At 40.7% G+C, this 22,105-nt stretch overlaps 1 protein-coding gene across 2 annotated transcripts in view; it reads right to left on the bottom strand.

The window, feature by feature from the left end:
- The window catches only part of col19a1 (collagen type XIX alpha 1 chain), a 374,732-nt gene that overhangs the window by 265,137 nt on the left and 87,490 nt on the right, over positions 1-22,105 (bottom strand). For both annotated transcript variants that reach the window (XM_072250470.1, XM_072250475.1), the window contains exons 6-10: positions 19,676-19,951; positions 18,933-19,013; positions 16,403-16,501; positions 12,278-12,340; positions 3,780-3,833 (exon numbers count right to left, since the gene is read on the bottom strand). In XM_072250470.1, coding sequence (XP_072106571.1) covers positions 3,780-3,833; positions 12,278-12,340; positions 16,403-16,501; positions 18,933-19,013; positions 19,676-19,951 — 573 coding nt within the window. The remainder of the gene's footprint in view (positions 1-3,779; positions 3,834-12,277; positions 12,341-16,402; positions 16,502-18,932; positions 19,014-19,675; positions 19,952-22,105) is intronic.

Below are 22,105 nucleotides of genomic sequence, written 5' to 3' on the forward strand. Positions count from 1 at the left end.
AGCTCACAGCCTGCTGGTCGACTTGCAGGGGAAAAGACTGGTCCATGCCAAGACTTCCCAGATATTCTCCCTGGCCAAGTTGCCAGCCCCACACCTGGACTCCATCACGCTGTCTGACAACGAATTCACCAGAATCCTGGTGGACTTTCCATCAGTTCTGGCACTGCAGTTCATGGCAGCCATGCCCAGACACGGAGTACAGCACCATATTCTGACCCAGGGACCACCCCTCCACGCCCGCGCATGAAGGCTCCCCCCCAAGCTCCGCCTGGCGAAGGAGGAGTTCGAGAGGATGGAGGAATTGGGGATCGTACGGCGGTCCGACAGCCCATGGGCCTCCCCCCTGCACATGGTGCCCAAGGCAACGGGGGGGCTGGAGACCATGCGGTGACTACCACAGACTGAACGAGGCTACAACTCCAGATCGCTACCCCGTGCCACACATACAGGACTTTGCAGCAAACCTGAATGGGGCAAGCATCTTTTCCAAAGTAGACCTCGTTCGGGGGTACCATCAGATCCCGGTACACCCTAAAGATATCCCCAAAATAGCGCTCATCACCCTGTTCGGCCTGTTCGAATTCCTCTGAATGCCGTTCGGCCTGAAGAATGCTGCACAGACATTCCAGCTACTAATGGATGCAGTGGGACGTGACCTGGACTTTGCGTTCATCTATCTGGACGACATCCTCATAGCCAGCAGTAGTTGTCAGGAGCATCTGTCCCACCTCCGCCAGCTCTACTCCCGCCTGAGTGATTTTTGCCTCACAATCAACCCAGCCAAATGTCAGTTCGGATTCGACACCATCGACTTCCTGGGCCACAGGATTACCAAAGACGAGGCAACACCTTTGCCCGCCAAGGTAGAAGCCATCCACCACTTCGCCCGGCTCAACACAGTCAAAGGCCTGCAGGAGTTCGTTGGTCTGGTGAACTTCTACCACCGCTTCCTCCCCTCAGCAGCCAGTATCATGCGCCCTTTGTTCACCCTGATGTCGGGTAAAGGCACGGACATTACTTGGGACAAAGAGGCCGCGGCCGCTTTCGTTAAAGCCAAGGAAGCCTTGGCAGATGCCGTGATGCTGGTGCACCCCAGAACGGACGTTCCAACTGCCCTCATAGTGGACGCATCCAACACAGCAGTCGGTGGGGTGCTGCAGCAACTCATCGAGGGGCGCTGGCAACCCCTGGCGTTCGTTAGCAGGCACCTACGGCCACCCGAACTCAAGTACAGTGCCTTTGACCGGGAGCTGTTGGCACTATATCTGGCAATCCGGCATTTCAGGTACGTCTTAGATGGCAGGCCGTTCACGGACCACAAACCGTTGACCTTCGCGTTCACGAAGGTGTCCGATCCCTGATCAGCCCGCCAGCAGCGACATCTGTCCTATATCTCCAAGTACATGACGGACATCCAGCATGTCTTGGGAAAGGACAACGTTGTGGCGGACACACTCTCCAGACCAGCAATCCAGCTATCCTTGTCCCAGGGGGTGGACTATGCAGCACTGGCAGAGGCGCAGCAGGCAGACGACGAGATGCCTAGCTACAGGACCGCAGTCTCGGGTTTGCAGCTGCAAGATTTCCTTGTAGGCCCAGGTGAGATGACCCTCCTGTGTGACGTGGCTACCGGCCAACCTCGCCCGATCGTCCCGGCAGCCTGGCAGCGGCGAGTTTTCAACTCCATACACGCCTTGGTGCACCCATCTATCAGGACAACCGTCCGGTTGGTCTCCAGCAAGTTTGTGTGGCATGGACTTTGCAAACAGGTCAGCCAATGGGCCAAAATGTGCACGCAGTGCCAAACGGCCAAGGTGCAGCGGCACACCAAAGCTCCGCCGCAGCAGTTTGAACCCACCCGCCGGAGGTTCGACCACATTCATATGGATATCGTGGGGCCCCTGCCAGTGTCGCGAGGAGCACGGTACCTCCTAACTATGGTAGACCGGTTCACGAGATGGCCAGAGGTGGTGCCGCTCAACACCACCACCGCCAATTCCTGCGCCCGAGCGCTGATTGCAACCTGGGTAGCACGCTTTGGGATACCGGCCCACATTACCTCTGACAGAGGCGCCCAGTTCACCTCCAGCCTGTGGTCAGCTGTGGCCAGCCTGTTGGGAACACAATTACACCACACAACTGCCTACCACCCACTGTCGAGCGGACTACTGGAGCGCTTCTACCGTCACTTAAAGTTGGCTCTCATGGCCTGCCTGAAAGGGCCTAACTGGGTGGACGAGCTTCCCTGGGTCCTGCTTGGAACCCGCACAGCACCCAAAGAGGATCTGTACACCTCATCAGCCGAGCTGGTGTACGGCACACCCCTGGTCATCCCAGGAGAGTTCATACCAGCCTCAAGAGGGCAAGAGGAAGAACCCGCAGCAGTCCTGGACAGACTACGCGCAAAGCTTGGCAACCTGGCCCCCATACCGACTTCACAGCACGGACAGATTCCGACCTGCGTACCCAAAGACCTGCAGAACTGTAAGTTTGTATTCTTCTGAAGGGGCACACACCGGGCACTGCGACAGCGGCCGTATGAGGGGCCGTTCAAGGTGATTAGTAACAACGGGTCCATGTACGTTCTGGACATTGGGGGGAAAGAGGAGGTTTTCACAGTGGACCGACTCAAACCAGCCCATGTGGACTTGGCGCAGCCGGTCGAGGTTCAGGCACCGCAGCGCAGAGGCAGACCACCCAGACAGAGACTGATCCAGACTGTGGACACTGGGGGTGTATCGCCGGTTCTGGGGGGGGGTTATGTGGCAACCCACTTTCTACACAAGCGAATCGGCTCACAAAATAGCCCGCGCGCGGGGAGAGACTTTTGTAATGCACCTCTGACATCATTTCCGCCCGGAGAGGGCTGGAAGGGAACTGCTTAAAAGCCAGTGCCGCGAAGTTTGAATAAACGAGTTTTGAGTGCGACTTACAGACTGCGTGGCATTATTTCTAGCTCTGTGTGTAGCACATCGCTACACCATAATAATACACTACACCAACAAGGCAGGGCAAGCCAGACAACTAACTGTGCAAAAAAAAAAAACAATAAATATCGAGAACATGAGATGAAGAGTCCTTGAAAGTGAGTCCATAGGTTATGGGAACAGTTCAGTAATGGGGCAAGTGAAGTTGAATGGAAATTATCCCCTCTGGTTCAAGAGTGATAGTTGAGGGATAAATAACTGTTCCTGAAACTGGTTTTTCACCTCTCTCCATGTTGTTAATTAAGTATATTTATAATTCTTCATACAAGTAAAAACAATGACAGATGTGCATAAACTTCCTTTTTCTACAATCTCACAGCAGTTTCTGTAATTGTTAATGAATGTTTATAGTCATAATGTAGAAGGTACAATATGTGATATTCTATGAACATCAAACAAATAATGTTTTTAAACTGTTGGTTTTGACAACTAATATCCAGAACATGAAGAGTAATTCCCCTACATTTCTTTGAATTGTGCAATAAGATCTCTTATAACTACAGTCTCTTAAGGAGGGTAGATGGCAAAGTATTAACAAAGAATGCATAAATGCAAGTGCAGACACCTTTGATAATGCAGCACTTCCACGGCATTGCTGAGTAAAGAGTTATTGTCAATTTATACTATAGCATGGAACTCTCAAATTTCTAGGAGGCACGAACACCAGATTACACTGAAAAGATGAATCACAAGACAAATAAACATTTTGGTGCAAATCTCAAGGTTTGCTGGATCTTGGTGGCCAGTGGTAATATTCAGAAAAAAAAAATAAGAAAATGAAAAAGAACTTACATCTGTTCCAGGTAAACCTCGTGGGCCAACTTCTCCAAGGTCTCCTTTCTCACCCTGATTAACAGAAAGAAATTCAATCACTTAACATGTGTCAAAGCTTCCAAATGTACACAATCCAACACAGAAAACATAGTTTCAATTATTTGCCTGATGTTGGTCAGTTCAGCAAATTAAAAAACCAAGTCAAATGTGACAAATCTTATACTTCCAATTCTTTTTCTGACTTTATCTCCTAAGAAAATGTTTCTACTTACAGAATAATATGTTGTATATGTTGGATATAATATATCAGTTCCCTAAATTTCCCCTAGAAGAGTGGAAAATGCTAATGTAACAATACTCTTTAAGAAAGAAGGGGCATAGAATACAGGCTATAAAAGGCTATTTAGCCAACAGTGAACATTGAGAATTAATAAAATCTATTAGGAAGATAATAAAACATTTGTAAAAATCATAATACAATTAGGCAAAGTCATCGCTATCAAGGGGAAATCATGTTTGATATATTTCTTAGTGAATATAATAGAGTGGTTAAAGAAGAACTAGTAGTAGTACATTTGAATTTCCAGAAGGCATTTAGTAAAGTGCCACATAAAAGAAAAAATCAAGGGGCTGGATTAGACACAGGATTTATTAACAGGAGACAAATAAGTTTTGGACAGTCAATTAGTTCTAATCGGATACATATTTCACCAGATGAATTTGTTCATGATCCAAAGATAGATGGATCAGTGAATTATGAGAAGGTCACAAAGGACCTTCAAACAGATATTTAAGAGTTCTGAGACTGGGTAAGAAATTGGCAGATGGGGTATAACCTGGGAATATGTGAGATTTTCTATTTTTGGAGGAAAAATGAAATTTAAACAGAATTTGAATACAAAATGATTCCTGCAAATTGCATTCTGCTATAGTCATTAGAATAAGAGCGTCTCATTGTACACATTGAACTGGTACACTGCTTCACTGCATTGTGCCCCATGCTTTACATGTTGGACAACCTAGAGACTAAGAGCTTAGATGCACATCCACAGAGTCTGCTGAAACAGGAGGGGGATAACTGTGCACAGCATCACCTGCTGGATCATTGCACTGAGTGCAGGAGGCAAAACAGGTATTGTCTGTTAGTGCAATAACAGAGTCTTTAATTGAGGGGATTCATTTGAAATTTCTCTACCTTTACTTAGTCTTCTAATAAAACAAATAACCCCTTTACTGCAATTCACCAATAAACTCTAGAAGGAGCCCAGATGATACATCATGTTGCTTCCCCTGCAAATTTGCAGGTCGTACTTCACTGCTTATGAAGGGATTAACTTTGCTTCTTATAAATTCTGATAAATGGCAGCTCATTCTATGCAGTCTGATCTCTATGCACAAATCACTTTCTTCAGAGTAACTCTACTCTGCAAGCGTTAGCAATAGTCAAAGTCCCATAACATTTTGCAAACCGTAGTTGAGAGTAACACACGTATTTAATATGTTGATGAATTGGCTGTTAAGAGATGGGGATTACATTAAATTGCTAATATTTCAAGCCATTAGAGCCCACATTTATTCAGCAACAACAATAAATCCCTCCTAAAACTCATACGGAGTAATGATGATCAGTCCAAACCAATAAACAAATGATCATCCCAAGGTAGAGCAAAGGAATCTACAGATGAAGTCTCAGCAGCGGAAGGACATAATAAGTAAAGCAGGAACAGACTATCTGATGCTCTATTGCAAAATGGTATCAGTTATACTTACCATCATTTGATGCTCTGCAGCGTTTTATTGACTAGCATTCCTCAATTGCTAGAAGCAATCAAATGTGACTGCCACCCAGTTTTTCTGACAGGCTTGCAGTTAGTATCCTTCAGATATTACTGCCTATGCATCAGTGGCAGTAGTCACCACACTAGTGTGACTTTTATCTGCGTATGCAAGACAGCAATCCAACAAGCCTGTTTGGTGCTAAAGTAAGATGCAATGTGGTAATGAAATCAATTTCTAAGCAATAATTTTCATATCCCAATAATTCAAAGTTCAAAGTAAATTTATTATCAAGGTACATATATGTCATCATATAAACCCTAAGATTCATTTTCTTGTGGGCAAGAAACATAATAAAATCAATGAAAGACCACACCCAACATAATGGACAAACATCCAATATGCAAAAAACAACAAACTGTGCAAATATAAAAAGAAACAAAAAGAATAATAATAAATAAATAAGCAATAAATATCAAGATGATGAGACGACGAGCCTTTGAAAATGAAGCCATAGGTTGTGGAAACAGTTCAGTGATGAGGCGGGTGAAGTTGAATTAAGTTATCCTCTTTGGTTCAAGAGCCTGATGGCTGAGGGGTAATAATTGTTCTTGAATCTGTGAGAGGGAGGTTGTAAAAGTGAGTTAGGATAAAGGATCTGCCTTTTGATAAAAGCAAACACCATAAAATATTGAAGTCTTACACAGTAAGCCAGAAATCCATGGAAGGATAAAGTGCCCTCAATTCAAATGACTGGGTTCATTCTTAGCCTTTGTGCCATCTGCATAGTATTTTCATATTCCTCTGTGGGTGACTGCAACCACTGGATTTCCACAGGGAGCTCTGGTTTTCACCCAGATAGCAAAGATATTCTTGTTGGTAGGTTGATTGGCCACTGTAACTTACTAAGTCTGTTTGTTGAATGGGGTAGTATCTGGGGTAGTTGACGAAAATGAAAAGAAAATAAAATGCAATATGTGTAAATAGTCCGTCCAGATTGGATGGGCTAACTAGTCCGTTTCCTTGTTGTATAAATCTATGAATGAATCTGTAATGATATCCAGAATTGGAAATAGCTGCTAATAAAGATGAGGACAGAATCAGACTTGAGCAAGATTATTGGTTTGGTGGGAATGGAGTGTTGAGACTTCTTGCCAAAGGCACCTGTTAAGGGATCTGTCTATGCCAGCATTACATCAATACTGCCAGATACAAAAAGAATGGAGAGGAGGGGTAAGGAAAGTGCCCTGGGAGTAGAAAGCAGATGATAATACTGAGCCGCAAAGAATAATCAAGAGAATCATTTCTGCTCTGTCATTTTAATTAGTTTCTTGTTGCTGTGATACAGTATCCATGGCATACTCTCTGCATACTGCTAATACACAAAGCACATTAAGAAATTATTTGTTGGAAATAGATGTTATTCTGGTGACATACAGAACATTCAAGATATCACATCACTTCATTAAACTGAAGTTTTGAGCATAAATTAAATTAAATCCTTGTTCTTGGCAATGATTCATGTCAATTAATCCAGGCAGCCATTCACCCAGCATATGCCATTTATGGTATATAATGATTTTAAAAGCAAAATTGAATTATTACTGCTGCTTTGAAATATAACAATAAAAAATTCAAAAATGCTGACTACAGTTTTGATTTTTGCACATTTGCTCAACCACTGTAACCATACTTTTTGTCCAAGGGGTTCAAAGTAGAGCACTTTAATTTCTCATGCTTAAATATTGGACATACCAACCAATGCTTGGCTTTAGGAATATGATGTTTACTGATGTTGTGCAGTTGCATGCCAACAATCTGGAGCATATTCTATGGAATTTATGTTCTCTTAATAAGGGAAGAAACTATTGAAAGGGTGGTGGTACAAACTACGTACAACCTGCTACAAAGTTACCCTAGGCCTCATGGTAACTTTAATGCAAACACTCTTACTGGCTGGCTTACATGGCTTACCATAGAAACCATAGAAACTACAGCACAGAAACAGGCCCTTTGTCCCTTCTTGGCTGTGCCGAACCATTTTCTGCCTAGTCCCACTGACCTGCACACGGACCATATCCCTCCATACACCTCCCATCCATGTATCTGTCCAATTTATTCTTAAATGTTAAAAAAGAACCCGCATTTACCACCTCATCTGGCAGCTCATTCTATACTCCCACCACTCTCTGTGTGAAGAAGTCCCCCGCTAATGTTCCCTTTAAACTTTTCCCCCCTCACCCTTAACCCATGTCCTCTGGTTTTTTTCTCCCCTTGCCTCAGTGGAAAAAGCCTGCTTGCATTCACTCTATCTATACCCATCATAATTTTATATACCTCTATCAAATCTCCCCTCATTCTTCTACGCTCCAGGGAATAAAGTCCTAACCTATTCAAACTTTCTCTGTAACTGAGTTTCTCAAGTCCTGGCAACATCCTTGTAAACTTTCTCTGCACTCTTTCAACCTTATTTATATCCTTCCTGTAATTTGGTGACCAAAACTGAACACAATACTCCAGATTCGGCCTCACCAATGCCTTATACAACCTCATCATAACATTCCAGCTCTTATACTCAATACTTCGATTAATAAAGGCCAATGTACCAAAAGCTCTCTTTGCAACCCTATCTATCTATGATGACACTTTTAGGGAATTTTGTATCTGTATTCCCAGATCCCTCTGTTCCACTGCACTCCTCAGTGCCTTACCATTAACCCTGTATGTTCTACGTTGGTTTGTCCTTCCAACGTGCAATACCTCACACTTGTCAGTATTAAACTCCATCTGCCATTTTTCAGTCCATTTTTCCAGCTGGTCCAAGTCCCTCTGCAGGCTCTGAAAACCTTCCTCACTGTCTACTACACCTCCAATCTTTGTATCATCAGCAAACTTGCTGATCCAATTTACCACATTATCATCCAGATCATTGATATAGATGACAAATAACAATGGACCCAGCACTGATCCCTGTGGCACACCACTAGTCACAGGCCTCCTCGAAAAACTCCAACAGATTGGTCAAACATGACCTACCACGCACAAAGCCATGTTGACTCTCCCTAATAAGCCCCTGTCTATCCAAATGCTCGTAGATTCTGTCTCTTAGTACTCCCTCCAATAACTTACCTACTACTGACATTAAACTCACCGGCCTATAATTTCCAGGATTACTTTTCGATCCTTTTTTAAACAACGGAACAACATGAGCCATTCTCCAATCCTCCGGCACTTCACCTGTAGACAGCGACATTTTTAATATTTCTGCTAGGGCCCCTGCAATTTCAACACTAGTCTCCTTCAAGGTCCGAGGGAACACTCTGTCAGGTCCCGGGGATTTATCCACTTTAATTTTCCTCAAGACAGCAAGCACCTCCTCCTTTTCAATCTGTACAGTTTCCATGGTCTCACTACTTGATTCCCTCAATTCCATAGATTTCATGCCAGCTTCCTTAGTAAGTACAGATGCAAAAAACCTATTTAAGATCTCCCCCATTTCTTTTGGTTCCGCACAAAGCCGACCACTCTGATCTTCAAGAGGACCAATTTTATCCCTTACAATCCTTTTGCTCTTAATATACTTGTAAAAGCTCTTTAAGTGTCTTTTAAGTATCTTAAAAATTGACAATGATTCAACGTGCTAAGAAAATGTTGGTTGAAGAAGTGAGACAATAGTAGGCAAGCCCATCTCTAATCTGCTCTCCACTTTGTCAGTGTCATACAGTCACCCTCAAGTCTCAACAGGTACATCCAATCCATCCTCCAATACTCCTCGAAGTGAAAACAAACTTTTTATTGCACTGAACTTTTATAGTAACACTCCCAACTTTATGTTCACTTGCTAACCATTTGCGGGGGGAATGAGGTAGAATCTGTCTTTTGATCAGATTTTTTATCACTGACATGAGTCTTAGTCTTTGCTCCATTTTGTTTCATTTAAAGTCAGAGTGTGTGGCTTAATATAAGGGCCGAAGCATTCAATCATCTGTATATCTTTTGTCTGTAGTAATAATAGAATAAATATTTAATTGCCAGCTTCATCAGTACACTTGTACCTAGGTAAGATCTGATGAACTAGAGAACACTGCCTCGGAATAGAGCGGCATCCTTTTCGAACAGAGATGAGATGGAATTTCTTTAGCCAGAGAGTAGTGAATCTGTGAAATTCTTTGCCACGGGCAGCTGTGGAGGCCTTATACCTATGCATATTTAAGGCAGAGGTTGATACATCCTTTATTGGTTGGGGCATGAAGGGATAGGAAGAGAAGGCTGGAGATTGGAGCTGTGAGGAAAATTGGATCAGCCATGATAAAATGCGGAGCAGACTCGATGAGCCAAGTGGCCTAAATCTGATGGTCTTATGGAATTGACATGGCCACTGCTTCTTTAACAAACACCATTGTAAATGGACAGAGCTCATCTTCTGTCTGAAACTTCTTAGTGTGCCATCTGGCAATTTGGCAAATATGTCCACTTACATTAGTACACTGACCATATGCTGAAGGTATTCTACTACCTGTGATGTATTGCTTCTGGAAAAGTGAATGAGAACAAATAAATACAAATCATGACTGTGTATTATCTACTTAAAACCAGCTGCTTCTCTTTAATTGGGTATCTTTTACATGGATGAGAGTTGGGTTTGGAATTGATAATGAAAAAATCCTTAACTTCCACACGACTGACGGCCTTTTCCCAGCTAATTATTCTTTGTTTTTCATTCAAACTTCCACATATTGTTCATTTACACTGGAAAACCTGCTGGCTAGATCTGCACATGTGGAGTCGGGGCCATTCATTATATTGGGAAGAAATTGCACAGGGGAAGGAACGAGGATAAGTAATTCCCTTTTAAAATGTCAGATCATTTCTGGAGGATGACATGTTGGAACACCCTGAGTTGAGCCAGACTGAGCTGTGCTTGCCACTTACAGTGGGCTACTACTGGAAAATTGCACTGGAGAGCTGCTCTGGATAATAGCAGCTTTGAGGGCAGCTGTGCAGTGAGCTTGGGAAGTTTGTCAGTTAACAAAAGAGGTGTTGCTTTTTGTTTAAATAATACCAAATGTTTCAAATACCATTTGAAACAGAAGCAATTTAATCCTGTAATTGATCAAAATTAGTTAGCTTCAGATTCATATGGCACCATTAAAAAACATGTTCATACTTTCACCTCAGGGAAATAGCCACTTATGAATTCATGAAGCAAATAGACAAATAATAGGTGAAAAGGACTGCACACTTGGGGTAGAGGAAGGCAATAAAATCAACGGATCATGACCAAAAAAATTGGTTCATGTGCAGACAAGAAATATCAAGAAAAATGCAAAACATTAAATATAAACAAAACCAGAAAGTGTGTGTTGCAAGTCTCAACATGTGAGAAATAAAGTGGGAGGATTAGAAGTAGCTGCATAATTAATAACACAAACAGAAAAATGTCAGCAAGGAAAGTGTGATGAATAAACATTGCAGCTATAATATTTCCAAGCAATGGAGAATATTACAGAAAGAAGGGGTGCCAATAATGGCAAAGAATGTCCTAGAGAGAAGAGAAAGTTATCCATTCACTACTTAAGACAGGAAGGGAGTTAAAAAGGTTTGTAATTCTTAAATTATGTGCAAAATTTCTTCCTCAAAACTGATGCAAAATAGGGCAGTGAGGTCTAAGGTGGAACAGAGCAAGGGAATAACCTATAAATGGAAGGATATAGAATGCTGAGGGTGAACAAATGCTTCTTGAAGTATGTATCCATGTAACTTTATACTATAAGGTTTAATAACATGGTTTAAAATTCACACTGTCTGATTTCCTTTATTAGCACAGAATAAAAGTGCAGAGAATTAGTTCTGGAACTGTATACCACACTAGTTATGCCAAAGGCTGAGCACTGTGTACAGTTCTGGTCAACATGCTACAGGAAGGATGCTGTCAGGATGGATGGGAAAACTATAGCCATGATGAAAAACTACAGTGGCTCAAATTGCTTTCATTGTTATAGTGGAGGCTCAGCACAGTCACCATAGTGCCTGAGGTAAGAAATAAAAAAAACAAGGAAGCAAAAATTCAAAGTAATTGATAGAAGGAAGGTGTAGAAGGTTTTCTCACCCAGAGAGTGGCAGGGGTCTGAAGTTTACTGTCTGCCTGATCAGAAGAAGCAGAAATACTGAAGTCATTTAAACAGTACTTAGAAATTGACTTGAAGAGCTGAGGTTTAACTGGCATTGACAAGATGGGCCAAATGGCCCCTCTGTGTGCAGTACTTTCTATGAGTCTTGTTTCTACGGGAGAGATTGCTGGTTCAAATTATGAAGCAAAATAGATTACAAAGATGAGCTAATTGTATGTGCAATGAGGTTAAAGGACCAAATAGAAAAGGGATTAATTCAAAAGACAAGAGGAGGGCAGCTTTTAGAAGCACAAGGACCAAGTTAATTAGTGAGTGGAAAGTGGATTTGCCCCATAGAATTACAGATCAATATTTATAAGGACATCGCAGAGATGAAGAAAAAATCAATTAGATAAATTAATTCTACTGATGAACAAAATAGGCTGAAAACTGATATTGATGAAAATGGCACGAGGCTCTACAATTTTGATACAAATGAAAATATTCACAAAGGTGGAATCAGCTGAAGTGAAGGGTAAGCACAGCAGAGGTTTAAGGAGAGAGCTTCAAAAATATAAATCCAGATTTAGTTACTTTAAATCAATTAGATTAAGGTTGAAGAAGACTTACCTTTTCACCAGCAGGACCGGAATCACCTTTATCACCCTTTTGAGGAACACTCCAAGATATGCTCTGAATTAACAAAAGACAATATGGGCATTACATTTTGGTAAAGATGTAAACAGTTCTGTAAGAGAACAGCAGTTGCAAGATGCCTAGATAAAAACAATAGTTCTGTGCACTTATTGAGCAAAGCCAAACCTATTGTGATGCCCAGTGTAACATTTCTTCCTTAACAATGTAGGTTATCTTACTTTAATCTCATTTACTGTTTGTGCCTATTGCATTTTCCATTTTAAACTGTACCAATACTCTGTACTCTGCTGTACTGAACTGCCCTGGGCAAACTTGTGGCCTCACTCTGGTGAATTAACCTCCCCATTAAGCACTGTATTGTGATATGCTACTCTCTGAAACAATACGAAAATGGCTCAGTTCCAGAAATGTGTGACTAAACCAGGGCACGAAGGTTCATGTACTGACCTTCTATAATCTGATATGCCACATAGGCAGTATCCATATAAGATCTTCTGTTCTGTGCTCTTATTGAACACTCTTGTGATTAACTAACTTGATATTTGTTGACTAACATTAAACAATGAATATATTATGCTATCGATATCCTCTATCAGGGGTATATTACATGGAGAAAAATAATCACTTTACTTCCTCTCACTTCACAACCAAGAGAAAAAGAGGAATTATTTTTGTTTGATATACAACCCAGACACCAACCTGCTACGCCCATGGGACATTTAAATTATTCATTCATACTGTACTCATCAACCCATTCTTACAAGATTTCAATGCTCAAGTGTTTCACCTGCACTATCTGGCTTCTAACTTCATTCTTAACCAATATATGGACATAACAGCTGAATAGCTGAATTCTGACTTTTTAAAATCAGAGCAGCTTTCAGCTGAATGATGAATTACAGCATACCAGTAAAACCAAAACTAATTATGTCAACACCACAAAAAAAATAGAATCACCTGACTTCTCAAGCTTAGCCTGCTTATTTGATATGATCATGACATTTTCTATAATGGCTTTAACTGTTTTCTGAGTCAGTTCCCTGATATGTCATGGTTTTTTTTATCTCCACCTTAAACACACCTATTGATCTAACATTCACAATCCACTGGGGGAGCGAGTTCCAGAGACTCATCACATTCTATGAAACAAATTGCACCTCTGTATCTCGCAACTATGTTTACTCAATCAAGACTCTAAAAGAATTGGGGGAGAGGTGGAACGATTCCAACATCTTGCACAGAATATTTAGGGGGAGGCAAACTAGTATCACAGATAAATGCATTGAATTTTGGCGGGACATTAAACTGGAGACCTGCTTTCTCTGCAATGTGGACATACAAGATCACATGTTATTTCTTCCAGGTAAAACAAAACATATAAAATGGTGCATATTACACAATTAAATGTTACACTCTAGTCCTTCCTACATTTATGTCCTCATTGTTTCTAAGTCTCCCAATCAACACTTTCTTTTGGTGTTTCCAGGCCTCATCACTTCCCACAAAAAAAAATTGTAAAATATAGTGAATCACAAATGTGACAAAGAAATTTAAAGAAAATCAGAGCATAATGCCTCAAAGTAAGTTAAACATTCCCAAATAATGGTCTTGTAATACCTTTGGAACAAGACATTAAATTTAGAAAGATAAATATTTATTTTAATTAACTTTAAAAGTGACTGTCACTCCAAAACAAGAAACAACTTAATTGGAATTACTAGAATTCTCCTCATACTTCAATCCCCAAACACCTCCTGCCTTTCTCTTAATTAATCTCTCGGTGATAAGCATCTCATTAAATGTTTCCCACATCCTACCCTAGGGACCAAACATCAATAACTGCCCACTTGACTTGTGACTTGCAAGAACATATGTTTTTATTGGTATTGTCATGTGCAGAACTACACCTGTCACTGGCAAGGGATTTTAAACATTCTTTCCCTTTTGTTTTATTCAAAGAACAGTCAAGTGATGCCTCATACCTCAATGATTCAAGTCCAAATTTACTTCATTTTACAACCGGTTTCTTTATCAAGAAAAAAAAGTTATAAAAATCAACCAAAGCATTAAAATGAATGTACAACCAGTGTTTGCAATCAGATAGGATGTCTTCAGATATTCCAAAGACTGCAGCACCAATTGCAGTGTTTGTGTGCCTTTGTTACAGTCCACTGTTATTAGATTCCTTTGTCTTCAGCCTATTACTTCTTCCATTTATTCCTTTCCTTTCTTCATCACCCCTTCCTCACCTGCCCACCTTCTCCCTCACCTGCTTTCACCTATCAATTATCACCTGTTAGCTTGTACCTCCTTTCCTTGCTCAATCTTCATATTCTGGCTTCTTGCCCTTTCTTTCCCAGTGCTGATGAAGGGTTTTGGCATGAGATGTTGATTGTTTATTCCCCTCCATTGATGCTGCCTGACCTCCAACACTTTGTATGATTTTGTGTGAACTCAGATAGTCTGTTATTAATCTGAGCCTCTGAATTATTGCCCAGTAACACAATCACTACACTATCATACCCACATCATAATATTACTGTAGAACAAAGGCTCACAACCTTTTTGAATACGAGTCACATTTTTACACATGCTACAATCCCCCATAAATGCCCAGTCTTTATAAGAAGCTGAGGATGTCTAGAGGGATTTCCAGAAATTGCTGACATCCTGTGGGGCTACTCAATATCATCATTTACGCAGTATTATTAAAGCCTCATGAGCCATCTGCCCAAAGAATAGGAATCACTGATGTGAAAGATACTGGAAAGAAATGTGCAGTCAGTGTATGCTAGAACAGCAAATGTGAACATTTGTTAACTCTATGTCAGGCATTGAGATGAATGCAGAAATATGAGCTCAGAGCAAACAGTAATTCACACAGGGAATATCAATGTACTTAGGAAACAGAATTTGTGAATCTACAGAAACTTCTCCCAATCAAAACAGAGTACTTTTGTCAGAAATATAGAAAATGCAAAGAAATTGAACAAAAGAACATAGAGGATGCTAGGCTTAAAACATTGCTACCTTATATTGGTATCCCTTCTATTTCTCCCTTTGACAAGCTGAAACTCTTTTATTATTATTTATTTATGGGTTGAGGGCATTTATTGACAGCCACTAATTAGTTTTGAGATGTATTGGTTAGCCTTGAATTCAATAAACCATGTGGTAAAGATTATTTCATGATGTTGTTGAGTGGGGTACTCCAGGACTAAGACTTAATGAACTTGAAGGAAAGATTAGTCATTTCCAAGCCAGGATGGCATGCACCTCTTATCCTCATCTTCCAAAGTATTGTTTTCCTACATGTTGCTGAAGAATCCTTGTCTTATGCATCAATGCATTTTGGAGTTAGTAATGAGCCTTTTGCCCCTTCCACCTATCACCTCCCAGCATATTACTTTATCCCAAACACAAGAAATTCTGCAGATGCTTACTTTACCGCCCTCCCCCATCCCCCCATCACCTTGTCTCACCTATCACCCGCCAGCTTATAATATGCCCCCTCATCTTTCTCCTGATGAAGTGTTTTAGTCCAAAATGTTGACTGTCTCTTCCTCTCCATGTATACTGTCTGACTTGCTGAGTTCTTCCAGCACGTTGTGTGTTGCACAAGATTTCCAGCACCTCGTGTCACAAACTTCAAAACTATTTTTTGCTTACAAATTTGTTGTAAAAAATCTATCTGTAAAAGTTGGATTGTCGCAAGATCACAATTCACCAAAGGCCGAGGGGAAGAAAAAGACTGTTTACTTGGGTTGGTCTATAGGAGATTCCATTTCCATTATTACTCTTGACTATTGACTGGCTTCTTAAATGTTCTGGAAACCATCCAAGTCTAGACTATGAATCTCAATGTTGCCAGTGGTACCAAGAATAAACATAACAATTTCTAATTAGTTGTTTCCCTAATATCATAAGATTCATTTGTTCCTCCAGTACATCTTATTTAAACAGTATGAAAGTGCAAAAGACACTACTATATCCAACAGTTTGCTGAAGTTATTTCGACTGCCTTCCTCTGAAGCTGTTAAGGATCTATATCAAGCAGTTAGCAAGTTCTCGTCCAAGATGACAGTGTAGTAGCCTCACCTTCCGACTCCCACTTCTCGGGTTTGATTGAAGAGATGGCCGCCTCCCAAAGTCCTCTGACGTCACCACAGCTGTATAAAAAACATCCTCTGCTGAGCACTGAGGACACAAAGATTTTATAGTTTAATTATGGAGCAAAGTATCATTATCTTTGTATCAAAGTATCAACATCTTTGCCAGCATAGTTATAATCTTAATGGTTTAAGATTCTGCTAACATTACTCTTCCTTATAATATACTTCTCATCCAATCACTAGCAATATGTCATCATTCAGCCCCAAAAAATAGTGATCAGTTAGGCTAAAGGACCACAACAGCTTCAGTACCTGTGCCTTCGAACCTGTGCTTCATTCAGTATTATAATTCTTTATTGAACACATTGGTTAAGGAGGCCTACAGAACAGTTCATACATACTCCACAATGTCAGGAGAATAATGGAGACACCTGTTTTGTTTTTGCAGTTGAAAGCGTTTCCAGTTTAAATCCACAGTAATGCCAGAGACCATAATCACATTATCCACAAATTCCCACGTTGGGTCAGGCAGAGACCTGGTGGGGAGAATATGGACTGGAGTCCTGAAGCCTGTGCTTAATCTACAATTCCTACACGCCTAGCCTCTCAATGCACTCGCAGGATCACTAGTTACAGTATATATTCGTAGCATGATGGGCCATTAGAGGCAATGGCTGGTGGAAGGAAACTGTATCTTACAAATCACCTGCACTTTCATCCATTCATTCCAAGTAATTTTCCTTCCTGGGAATTGATGTCATTTAGTGTTTAAAGGTGGAACATTATAACTACACTGTAGGTTGGAAACACAGTAATGTTAGTGGAATAAAAACAGAAATTGTCAAAATACTCAGCTGGTCAGGCAGCTAGAGAGAAAGATAATTAATGATTTTTAGGCAGGGTCTTGATCCACATTTCAGGATAAGGAGGAGATGATGCATTGATGGAAACAAATTGGGGAGTGTGAAGGGTGGCTGGATATGACTTAAGCTGATAGGTGAAGACAGAAGGGGAGAGTCGAAGGACAGATTGAACCAGGTGGAGGTAGGAGACAGGAGGGATGAACAATGGGAGTAGGCAGGCAGATAGGACTGTGTGAGAGAGAGCAAGAGAGAGCGAGAATGGACGAACAAACATTGGGGATGGGTTGTTGCCTGAAATTAGAAAAATCAGTGTTCACTATCATTTGGGTTGTAAACTACCCAGGCAGAATGTTTTTTTTTTCTCTTAATCAATGGGGAAGGGCAATAAAATAAAGAACACAATAATAGTATAAAAACACTATAAATATAAATACATAAGATAGTTTATATACATAGATTGATTGTATGTCCATAAAGTGACACGACTCACAGGAATATCTTTACATAAGGTGACTGACAGGAAATGATGAAGTAGTGGGTTAGTGGGTGAAGGTGTTGATTAGCTTTATGCTTGGGGAAAGTGATTGTTTTTGTGTCTGGTGGTCCTGGCATACATGCTACATACTCTCCTCCATGATGGGAGTGGGACAAGCAGTCCATGAGCAAAGTGGGTAGGATCTTTAATGATGTTACTGGCCCTTTTCTGGCACCTTTCTGTACTTACTTCCTTGATGGTTGGTACCTTGGTGATGAGTTGGGTAGTTTGGACTAACTGCTGTAGAATATTCCTGCCTGCACTGTGCAATTACTGTACCATGCAGTGATTCATCTTATTACAATGCTCTCTACTGCTTATCTGTAGAATGATGTGAGTAGTGGTAGTCCAGCTCTCTTCAGAAGCAGAGGTTTTGGTGAGCTTTCCTGATTGTGTAAAGTGTGTTCTGGGACCATGAGAGGTTGTGTGAGAAAGGCACTCCTAGGAGTATTGGGAGTAATGTCAGTTATTCGGCACTATAATTACTTTTATGTGACGCAACAGTAAATCTTCTCAATTCACTTTACCCTCCCCTTTTCAGATTTGAACTCTCACTTTAAAGACTATGACCTTTTACTAGTTAAAAGGAATTTTTTTCCTCATTATTTCTCCCATTCTTTTACCCTCATCATTTCTTTAAATTTCACCTTAAATGTAACATTCTGTTCCTTCAGTTTATATGCATCGTTGTCTTAATTTAAATTGTGATTAAAATGATAATCTGACATTGGACTATAAATTATATAAACACACAAATTAAGAGTAACAATGGCAGATTATTTGAACTTGTGTCTGCTTTTCCATTTAATAAAATGATCTGAAGGTAACCTCAACTCTATTTTGCTGTCTATCAATGGTAATCTTTCACTCACTTGCTTAATAACTATCTATCTGCTGCGGTAGAGAAAAAATATTCAAAGTCTCTGCTTCCACCATCTTTTGAGGAAGACAATTCCAAAAACTCGGTACCCTTTGAGAGAAAAAAAAAAATCACCTTAGCTCTGCTTGAAATAGAAGACCCCTTCATTTCTGGTGAACCCAAGACTTACAGCTAATGAATCAAAAGTAAGCTCTACTTTAATAATCTAGTTTGGAGAAAAAAAAAGTGGCCTACTTACGAGGGCACCCGAAATTTCACAGCAGTTTTCCAGTTCTGCCAGCCGAGGGTTGCAGTAAATCATTATCTCTTGAAGGTCAAACTAAAGATGACGAAAAACAGATTATAGTTACCCTTCCGCATTATGCCTCAGCTGGCTAATTTATCTTCATGGATCCTTCAATGTAATAACAATTAATCCCATACTAATTAACAGATAATACTTGAATATTGCAGTTTTTAACCTATTATAACCAAAAATAACTCACGAAATTGTGCTCAGAACTGTTCTCCATAAACTGTTTTCTTGTACTCATAAAACTACACAGGCAATATATATTTTAAATACAAATCATGCCTTTTAAGTGCAGATGTTGTACATGGCAATAGACCTTTGTGTTCACACAATGGAATTCGCCATGCAATGACATGGCCAGGTAACTTGGGAGTTAAAAGCCTGGTTAAGCAGCAGTGAAAGTGATAATGAATGATTATAAGTGATAACGTGCTAGTATGATTTAGTTACAATTTATTATAGAAAGTGCAAGTTAGTATATTTGCCTTCAGCTTTCTTTCCAATGACTGAAAAAAGTAATAATATTGAAAAAAATACTCCCAAACAAAACCAAAATAAACATCCAATTAATTCAAGTATAAGTGGTATATAATACTATATATACATATATAAATAACTTTATACTTATACATTTATACACACACACACACATTATATATATATCACCTCATCTCTCAGCAAATACTTACATCAACGGGATTCTCATCACTGACACGAAGACCAATTGCAGTTTTCCCATGGACATCAATCTTCTCTAGGTCTTCACTAGGTTTGCTGTCTACCAGTTCACAGTCCTTGTAAAGTGACACCAGCCCAGCCTTCACGTTAATTGCCAGCTTGTGCCACTGCCTGTCAAACAGAGGGAACAATTCCCGCTTCCTGAACATGACATGCATGATATTTCCAGATTGGCTTTTGGCACTGTATTCCACTGTCTTCCGACTTCCGTCAACAATAATGGAGACCTGAAGGGAGAGGAGGATTGTTACACTGAGAATCAACCTTCAAGCCAAGGGAAATAAACTAAGGGGCATATTTACATTCATTGGCTGGGGAGGGAAAATTTCCAACCTTAACTGAATTGAATTTGACTTATTTTAATCTGGGTAAAGAGCCTTTAATTTAGACACACATCAGATGTGCAGACATACAAGTGATCTTCACTTAGTAGAGTAAAAAGAACAGGAAGGAACCACGTCCCATTCCCATTCTGATATGTCTATCCACAGCCTCCTCTACTGTCAAGATGAAGCCACACTCAGGTTGGAGGAACAACACCTCATATCCTGCCTCCAACCTGATGGCATGAACATTGACTTCTCTAACTTCCGTTAATACCCCTCCTCCCCCTTGTACCCCATCCGTTATTTATTTATATACACACATTCTTTTTCTCTCTCTCCTTTTTCTCCCTCTGTCCCTCTCACTATACTCCTTGCCCATCCTCTGGGCTTCACCCCTCCCCCTTTCTTTCTCCCTAGGCCTCCCATACCATTATCCTCTCATATCCCTTTTGCCAATCAACTGTCCAGCTCTTGGCTCCATCCCTCCCCCTCCTGTCTTTTCTTATAATTTTGGATCTCCCTCTCCCCTTCCCACTTTCAAATCTCTTACTAGTTCTTCTTTCAGTTAGTCCTGTTGAAGGGTCTTGGCCTGAAACGTCAACTGTACCTCTTCCTATAGATGCTGCCTGGCTTGCTGCATTTACCAGCAACTTTTATGTGTGTTGCAGGAAGGAATCATTCGAGCCTCCCAGAAATGACCAGGTTGCCAGCCAGAGCAAACTTAAAAACTACAGAATAAGGCATAGAAATCTATACTGACACTTCCACACTGATACCAAGGAAGAATTGTTCTATGGAAAATATTGATTTCAGATGTGATTTTAAACTAAGTATAAAAATGTAGAAAACAAAGATAGAAATATGTCATTGGGGCCCTCATACTTTGCCATTCAATAAGAGTATAGCTGATCTTTAACCTCAGCACTAGTTTCCTGTATTAATCTCATATTATTGAATAATTTAATACCTAAAGATCTTTGAACCTCTGACTTGAATGGCCTCAGTGACTGAACCTCCACAACTCCCTTGGGTGTGGAATTCCTAAGGATTCAGTCCCCTCTGGGTAAAGAAATGTCTTCCATCACTGTCGTGAATGGTTGATTCCTTATGTTGAGACTGTGACTCCTACCAGCTGGGATGGATAAAAAAAAAGACACCTGCATCCACCCTGTCAAGCCGCCAGTGAAATGTATACATTTTTGTGAGATCACCTCTCATTTTTCCAAACTCAAGTGCATCAATTGAATGTGCTTAATTTCTTCTCATGTGACAGATCTGTGATCCTACAAACTGACCTGGAGAATCTCTTCTGCTGCAAATAGATCCTTCCTTAAGTAGGGAAATCACATCTGGAAATAATTATCCAGCAGGGTCGGAACAGGTTGCCATAGAAGAGCAAGATATCCCCACGCTTGTTCTCAAATCCTCTTGCAGTGAAGACCAACATATTATTTGCTATCCTACATGGTCTGTTGAACCCACATATTTACCTTACAATGATACATGAATAAAGACACCCAGTTCTCCTTAAACTACTAAACCTTTCTACCATTCACCATTTTTTAAAAAAGACTTCACATTTCCATGTTTTCTGGCAAAGTTTATTTTTCCGATCATATTTTTCCAATTATATTCTAACTGTAATATCCTTGACCATTCACAGTCTTATCTATATTTTAATATTTCATAGCACATAGCAACATAGAAGGAAGTCATTGTACACAATGAATTCCTACCAACTCTTAGAGCAGTCCCATCAATCCCATATCCCAACCAACTTCACAGTAAACTATTCTCCCACACAGACATGCCCATTAACAAAATGCTGATTCTCCCACAGGCCACCTACACTAGAGATTATTTGCAGTTGCCAATTAATCTAATGACTTTGATACACACTGATATCCCTCTGCTGCCTCTCTGAATTCCTCCCTTACCACCATTCAGGGCCCCAAACAGTCCTTCCAGGTGAGGCAACACTTCACCTGTGAGTCAACTGGGATGATATACTGCGTCCGGTGCTCCCGATGTGGCCTTTTATATATTGGCGAGACC

This window comes from Mobula birostris, chromosome 2, assembly GCF_030028105.1.
Source record: "Mobula birostris isolate sMobBir1 chromosome 2, sMobBir1.hap1, whole genome shotgun sequence".
NCBI classification, from domain to species: Eukaryota; Metazoa; Chordata; class Chondrichthyes; order Myliobatiformes; family Myliobatidae; genus Mobula; species Mobula birostris.